Genomic DNA, 8,623 nt, shown 5'->3' on the forward strand with positions numbered 1-8,623 from the left:
TTTTGGTGGACATAAATTTAGCTAATTATGTTTTCCACCCCAAAAAGTCTAACGTTAGCTACTATTTCATGTTACCATTCACGTATTTGATAACTTGAGTCATTTTGACCAGTTTGTCAAGTGAAACGTTAGCTTACATGAACGTTACCTTTGACGTTATGCAGGTTTTGGTTGTAGTTTAGCTAGCTAGCTAGCTAGCTACGACAACTAGTTAGCTAAACTAACTGAAGTTACAACAATTTACACCAAACAATTTTTTACGTTAATGGCTGTATGATAATAAACTTTCACTGAACACAAAAAGTGAATACTTCACTTACAGTTGAAAACTCCTGACTTAAAGGTTAAACTTGGGTCACGGGAAGACATCAGCTGTAACTAGTGTCGTAGCATTTTAAACTACATTGGGTTACATACATCCATGGGTTACACAGGCAGGCCGTTGTTGTCCAGCTTTACGGCATAATTAAACTGATATATAATTAATGTGCGAACAATTCTTCAATACAATTCCCACTCAGGACTCAGGTCTGCAAACTCAAGCAACGTTTTGATGGGTTTTTTTTTTTTTCAGCTTCAGGTTTGTTCGCCCTGCTCTCTTCGGCTCCACCCTGCTGCCCATATATGGATTTTCCGACTCCAACTGACAAAGATGGCGGCAAACGAATTCAGCTCAAACTTTTTCTTTTTAATTGTATTTTATTGTATTTCATTTGATTGTTTGTTTGTTTCCACATGTTTCCTTCATGTAAATGTTTTGGTGGAAGGGATATCTACCTTTTCACCGCTATTGGGCTGGCTGTGGATTTGTGATAGAGCGGGTCCTCCACCAATCGGAAGGTCGGCGGTTCGATCCCGGCTTCCCGAGGCTGTGCCCTCGGTTTGTGTGAATGATTAGTTTGTTTCTTTGAGCAGATGGCAACTGCCATCAGTGTGTGACGCACTTTGAGTAGAAAGAACAGTCCATTTACCTTTATGTTCAGTTTACAAAGTCAAAGTTTGAAGTCAAAGTCACTTTACTTTAAAAATCTTCCAAATATGATAATACAACAGCCTTGAACTATTTTCTTCAAATAAATTACTCACCTCAAGTGTCACTTATTTCAATTCGTTTTTTACCAACAGGCTATTCGATGTGATCATACATTTAAAAATAATACAGAGTGAGCATCTATTCAGACGCCCCAGTCAGATGTCAAAAGAATTATTTACTAATCCAACAAAAGCTTAAAAGGGCCATATGATCATTTTTCTCTGTATTAAGTAGTTCAGACAGCAGTAGTGTCAGTCAAAGTCATCAAAAACTGTCTCATCACATTGGCAGATTCTTGTCTTTGTTTAAGTAAAAATTTAAATACAATACCAAGTACTTTCACTACAATAGGAAGCCACAAAAAAAATGTCAGCAGTTACACAAGCTGCCAGACATAATAAAATTTTAAATGTATATGTACTGAAAATGTCAATGGGGTTTAAAGATTATGCTTTATCTCATAACTTCCTTTTTATAATAACAACCTGCGAATGCCAGCATTTGTATTCAGTACTTTTATAATAATAATAATAAACTTTATTTATAGAGCACTTATCAAAACAAAGTACAAAGTGCTTCACAGAGAGAGAAATAAAATACCACAGTGAATGATAAAATACAATAAGAACCAATAAACAGACAGCTCAGGTAAGATCAGGATATGCTTTCTGATAAAAACGCATTTTGAGAAGAGACTTAAAAGAAAAAAGTTCTGTCCCCCTTAGTTTTCATCATTGACTCAGGAACAGACAGAAGACCACTGCCTGAAGATCTCAAACTACGTGAAGGTTCATAATGGATTAAAAGGTCTAAAATATAGTCTGGAGCCAGGCCATGAAGACAAAACATAAATTACTATCAAACAGGACACCAAGATTTCTTGCAACAGGCTTGATATGTTGTGACAGGTAACCAGTAGATGGCAGTATTTGTTTAGTGATGTGTTGCGGCCCAATATAAAGGATTTGTGTTTTATTTGAGTTGAGGTGTAGAAAATGTATCGAAATTCAGTTTTTTATGTCAGACAGGCAGTCCTAAGCATACTTAGGTCAGTGGACTTGACAGGGAGGTACAACTGTGTGTCATGAACATAACAATGAAAAGAAATACCATGTCATCAGATGACATCACCCAAGGGGAGCATATATAAGGAGAACAGTATTGGTCCCAGAATTGAACCTTGAGGCACACCATAACTGATTGGGAAAACAATGACATGAAGTTGTTAATGGCGAATCCTATTGGACAAATGAGATGAGAACCAGTTTTGTGCAGTGGCCGATATGCCCACCCAGTGCCTCAGTCTATCTAGAAGAATGCCATGATCAGTAGTGTCAAAGACAGCACTTACATCCAGCAGCACAAGAACTGAACAGAAATGCCTGCGTCTGCATTCATTAGTGACTCTGAAAAGGGCTGTCTCAGTGCTGCAGTGCTGGCGAAAACCAGATTGGAACTTTTCAAAGGTACTATTGTTTTCCACAGCATCATGAAGCTGCTTAGAAACAATTTTTTGAGAACCTTGGAAATAATAGGCAACTTGGAGATATAAGGCAGCTTTCTGTGTGCACATTTACTGACATATGTCAGTTTGGTTTTGTATCTGACCTAAAGCCCAGCCTCCCTCTGAGCCTTGTGTGTCACTTTAAATGTTTGGTGGTGGTTGATCGCTTCATGAGATATACTCACAGGTCAGAGTCAATTTTTGCCTTTAGCACACACAAAACACACACCCATATCCTCAACCCAAACAAATCCCTTGAAATCTGGCTTGAAACAGACACTCAGGAGCAGCTGCAAAACAGGATGCCCTTGGAAACAGGACACCCCACCCAACATGGCCTGAATAAACAGTTCTGTCAGAGAGCAGAGGGTTGGGGCAGAGAGTGGGCACTGGACAGGGAGAGATATGTAACCATGTAACCGCAATAATAAAGTTTAGTTTTGTATTTTAACGAAGCAGTATTCCTTGATTTTTTTTTTTTTTTTTTTGGGGGGTACATTCCCTGGTGTATGCTAGCAGCCAACAGAACTGGGCAAAAACAAATCTAACTGGGCTCAGTTGAGACCAATATGGCTATAGGAAGTTTAGCAATATTGAGGTCCAAATTCCTCCAGCAGGACCCCACCTATCCAAGAAATTATGGACTAGGTATTTAAGTATTTAAGAAAAAACATACTTACTTACTCATTTCACTGTTCAATTATATTTTCTGTAAAGTTTATCGCCCTTAATTATGGTCTAAATGTTGTCAAAGCTGTCTCTGCATTGTTGGGTATGTAATTCTGCTGTAGAATAATAAATAAGGAAATGTTTTTGCCTAAAACAATCAAATTCAGATATTTAGTCTTATGGAATATTAGCTGAACCCAACATGTGTAATATTTGTGTAATTGCAGAATGCAAACTCCTCTTTGTGTCATTAAACCCCTTATATTCACAGAAATACCTTATTACAGAGGACGTAACCTCAGTCTACTTAATGGTAGCTATGGCCCTGGAAACCAAAGACTGCTAGGATAAATAACTTCCTGAATATATCTTTTCTGAATATTACCTTGAACTTCATGGCAGTTCCTCTCATGAATTATGCTGTTCTGTAATTCACTTTCTCGAGAATAACTCAACTTTTTGTCAAATCCGTAGATAAAAATGCATGAATTCATCATAGATAAACAAGAACTGCTCCTAAACTGAGGATGACTTATGTGTTTCACAAGAGGAAAAGAAATATCAACAGGCTTTTCACTGCTAGCATATCGGTTGGTTATGACAAGATATTGCACTATGCCAAAACTTAATCTAATAGTCTGAATAACATTTTATATTCTTTATCATTGTGATAGAGATTAAGTACTTTGCAGAAAGTGTCAGAAGTGTTCTTGTCTGCTGTGGACATTATTTTGAAAACTGCATAATTTCGCCTCTAAGCTTTGCACTATGTTAATATATTATCAGCCATCAACCACTGCCCCCACAGGTTTTGACTATTTAAGTGCGTTTGGAAGTTTTGGTAAGAAATGATTATTAATATCAGGGTCTTTGCTCCTGAATCACAAGTTAAGGCTTTTGGGGTGCTCACAGTGGGCTGAAAGTAGATGGCGCAAGACAGAGCAAAGGAGCCAGAGGAGTGCAGGAGGAGACAGTGGAAGCGTGGGTCGGCCCCTGAGACATGTACTGAGTGGATGTGGAATGACAGCACAAGCCCAATTAGTCTTGGATGCCAGGGCTGCTACAGGGAGGTCGGTGCAAGTGATCAAGCCATTCATGCATTCAAGCACAAACCCGCAGGCACTCTACGCCAACAGCCTGGGTAAAGTTACTACAGTCTATCATTGCTTCTGCTGGACTCCTGATCTCTCTCATACTGCTGCCTCTGCTCTCCCCCTCTTCCTTCCTTCCTTCCTTTCTCTCTCCTGAAATTTGCTGCTTCACCCGTTCCCATTTCTTTCTTTCCTTCTCACTGATCCTCAGTTGCATCTCTTATCGGCCTCTTTTTTCTCTAACACATTCACACTCGCTAACGCACTCTCTCTTAAGGACATTAACACACTCTACTTGAAAGCCTGTCCATGCCTTAACACCGACAGTGCCACTCCCTCTGTCCTCTACACCATCCCACTTGTTTCACATCCCCAGAACTCGAGTGTTACCTCATCCCACTCAGAGGCAAAGGAAGAGATGCGCTCCATGGACGGCTGCCCAGAGCTGCAGTTAGACAAGGACCCACTGCGGCCAGCCAGACCTCCATCCTCCTCTCCGAGTGGTGACGTCAACAAGTCAGAGTCCGACTTGGACAAGCTTCGAATCAGACCCAGGTCTGCAGGTCTGACTTTGACTGCTGCCACCGTTACAGACTCAGCTGAAACTTCACTCGAGTCCTTAATGTCAGCCTTTGAGTTCTGGATCACCTTGGTGGGGTTGGCATCCGCCATCCGCTCTGCCATTGTTTTGGAGCTGCCAAGTGCAGCTCAGGATCCTCAGTTTCCTGCAGTATTCTGACTTTTTTAGTCAGTCCAGAGAGTGATCCAGGATCTTTGTGGAGGTTTACAACTTCAAGTTGTGGAAAGCCAGTCAATGGTAGTACTGAAAGACACAGATTAATGAAATATAAATATTGTAGACTAACTGACTCCAACTCATACAAAGTGCTCCTTTTTGGAGGGAAAGGGAGCGTGTAAGTGAGAGACTTCTTGTGCACAGAAACAATCATCAGGGTCCACCCACTAGTTGTATCCTGTTGCCCTCCCCTTAGTGACTGGCTGCCTCAAAGAGTCCCCCTCCTTTATCCTCTCAACTGTGACTTTTTTGATAAACCTACACGTTCTCCTTTCCACATAGTCTGCTTTTCTTATCAGGCCATGTATCTAATGTGGTTGTGCAATTCATAAAAGCGAGTGTTCCCAGTAGAATCTGAAAGAGGAAACCATCATAGATGAATAAAGAAGCGCGTGAGTGTGCATGTTTTCCTTTGCATCTCCATGTGACACATACCAGTGCGTACTGCTCATCCAGAAACACATGGATACATTCAAATGCATCTATAGTACTTTAAGATAAAGCCTGTTGTCTGATGATTAAAAACGTGAACTCATTACTATCAGCTGAAATCAAAACAGTCCTAATGCATGCATCCTCTTACCTGCTGACTTGTAGCCCTCTTGCTTTCCCTGCTCTGTGGTTTTGTGTCCGTCCTTTTCTGAAGTTGTTTCCAGACTCTTCAGGAGGACCGGCTCTGTCCCGTACTGAGGATCAGAGAACGGGAGGATCCCAAAGCCTGGCCTTATTCAGACTGACAGCTGGGGTAATCAGGTTACTGACGCACTGGGTGGCTGCTCCATTTTAAAGGAGGGAGAGTCGGGATTCCTCCTTTTCTGTTTGTGTGTGTCCAAGAGTGTGTGTGTGCAAGAGACTGGGGTTACTGAGCTGAGCTTAGTTTTGTTATTCTAGGGCAGACATGATGTAAATTATATTTCAGACCTCACATATCTATCTATCTATCTATCTATCTATCTATCTATCTATCTATCTATCTATCTATCTATCTATCTATCTATCTATCTATCTATCTATCTATCTATCTATCAAGATTCGCTTTATCGTCCCACATTGTAGGAAATTTGGATTGGGCTTCCACCCATGCCGCATCCATAAAAAAACATTTCAAATACAATAAAGACAAGGGTAAGACATCTATAGAGAACAAGAAACATATAGAACATAATAATAAAACATACAGTAAAAAAACAAAACATACACGGACGTTAAGTAGATAAAACCTATGGTACAAATGTCAATAAATAAGTAAAAACAAAGCTTTGTTGGTTTTCATATTTTGGAAAAAAGTTTTAAAATCTATACAACATAGTGCTCTAAACCTCCTCGCTGATAGCAGTAGCTAGTACTCAGTGTGTAGCACATGGGATGGGTTGGTTATTATCTTGTTGGCTTGCCTTAGAACAGTGTGTTCATAGGTAGACTACAGGGATGGATGCTTATTTACACCTATTATTTTCCATGCAGTCTGCACGAGTCGGAATAGTTTGGACTTGCACAGAGAGGTTACCAAACCAAGCTGTGATGCAGTATTCAGTATTAGGCTCTCAAAAACCGCCTAATAAAAGACTACACATACTTCTGATCAACACCATGAACTCTGAGTCGTAGATTAAATCCATCCATCCATCCGGAACACTTTTTGGCCCAACTCTGTGAAAGTGTCAATGACCTGAAGTGTAGCAGAATATTTAGGACATTCCTCTGGATGCTTCTCCTATTTTTCCTCTGTAAATTCTGCCTGGCCAGGAGCTTCATCTCTAACAGACTTTCATGCACATATTTTACAGTCACAAATCCAGTCTAGGCCACAGTGGTGACACTTCACAGCAGCTACACACTGATTTTGATGCCAAAATTATTAGAATACATTGATTGTTTTCTACTTTTCTGTGATATATTTGAAGAAAAATATCTCTGATATCATTTACCAAACCATAAATACCATAAAGTGTTCTTTAACTTGGATGTGTAAAGGAATATGAACTCTTGGGATCTGCAGAGGTTAAACAAATCAAGATAGGAAATGTTGATGATATATGGGAGGAATGTAGAAAAGATCTCACACACTCTGTGCTATTCATGACTCTTCTCAAAGGGAGTTGATGCTGACAAAATGATCTTTTGTGAGGCATCCTTAGTATTCACAGGCAACCGTAGCCGTGCACAGCACGTCTCTGTGCCCTGTGCCCTCAATCAGCCAAGTTCCTTGCATGCTCACCTCTTCCCTATGCGCAGCGCTGGTATGTGCATGACAAAAAAGATAACATCCTTCGCTCTCCAAGGAGGGTTCACACAGCCACATACTGCTTAGCTGGCAATAACAAAAGCCACATCTAATGAAGCACGTTGAATTGCACATCTAATGATCTCTATGACTGTGATGTGGATGAAACAGTTATCCACATCGTCTGTGCCATTTGAAACAATAGAGGCTCTGGAATACAACATGTTTCAAGATAATGATGTCTTCACGGCATATTAGAGCGACTAAAATAAAACACGCATCCCTCCTTCAGCTGGCTGGCTGCTGAGCCTCGGGCTAAAGACAGTGGTGACTCATGAACACTCTTCTCAAACAAAGACATGCACACTGTGCAAGTCACAGAGGGACATCGCGTACAGTAAACACATACACTGGAGTGCAATGTTTTCATGTGCACGGTGTTTGTGTCTTGTGTTGTGTGCTCCTAAATTGTTTGTGCTCCCTGACACACGGATACCTTTTCAGCATTCTTGTGCGTGTTTGTGACGTTTTTTCCACCTAATGTATGTGTCCCCAGGTCCAGAATTGACATTTTTAATAACACTGTGCAAGTTCTAAACCTATTTTTCTCACCACTCTCACCACACACCTCACACACCTGACAACTGGCATTACGGAGACGGAGAATGAGGCCACTGGGTAAAGATCTAATAAAGTTAATCATCCTAGGAAGCTATTACCGTCAGAGAGGCTGTTTGGCTTCAAAACAAATCTGCAAATGGCAGCAAAACTCCAAATCAACCTCTCATGAACACCATAAAATGTGCTGTACAATTCCCTGTTTGCCAGGGAATCTAAATGACAGTCATGTGCTTCATTCTCCGAAATCTCATAGCACTTTGTTTGACTCGTGTTTTTCTCCTTGGAGAGTTTGAGAGGACGTTAACCCGAGAGTCACGGACAAGAATGCTCTGATGCTAACCTTTAAGGTCATCTGTTCCCCAAGGCAGCAGGGATGCCATTCATCCAAGCTTTCATTTTCAGAGCCCAGAAATGTGGGAATTCATACTGTTCATTACTGGATAAGCCGAAATATCCAAGAAATAATAATAACGTAATAAGTTATGCTAAGAAGACAAGAAAAAAAGAGGTCATTTACAGGCCAACATTATATTCAGTATATAGATTTTGAAATAACCCCAAAACAACTTCAATATACAGGCAGTAAAAACACATTTTCCTATTACATTATTTTTGAGCTATCGAGCACAGGTGTTTCACTTTGAAACGACGCTCTTCAAATATTACTTCACTGTTAAAGATATTT

The 8,623-nt window shown here is 40.3% G+C and overlaps 1 protein-coding gene across 23 annotated transcripts in view; it reads right to left on the bottom strand.

The window, feature by feature from the left end:
* The window catches only part of anks1ab (ankyrin repeat and sterile alpha motif domain containing 1Ab), a 41,586-nt gene extending 35,769 nt beyond the window's left edge, over positions 1-5,817 (bottom strand). For 14 of the 23 annotated variants that reach the window (XR_006379588.1, XR_006379589.1, XR_006379590.1 and 11 more), the window contains exons 1-2: positions 5,677-5,815; positions 4,688-5,120 (exon numbers count right to left, since the gene is read on the bottom strand). Coding sequence is in view for 18 of the 23 variants with exons in the window: in XM_044211804.1 (XP_044067739.1) it covers positions 4,688-4,981 (294 nt within the window). In the remaining 5 variants the exon portion in view is untranslated. Of the gene's footprint in view, positions 1-148; positions 168-320; positions 732-4,687; positions 5,219-5,676 lie in introns of those variants that run through there. The other 9 variants (XM_044211705.1, XM_044211699.1, XM_044211690.1 and 6 more) reach the window with 6 other exon arrangements.
* Between the last annotated feature and the right edge of the window lie 2,806 nt (positions 5,818-8,623).

Source organism: Siniperca chuatsi, linkage group LG2, assembly GCF_020085105.1.
Source record: "Siniperca chuatsi isolate FFG_IHB_CAS linkage group LG2, ASM2008510v1, whole genome shotgun sequence".
NCBI classification, from domain to species: domain Eukaryota; kingdom Metazoa; phylum Chordata; class Actinopteri; order Centrarchiformes; family Sinipercidae; genus Siniperca; species Siniperca chuatsi.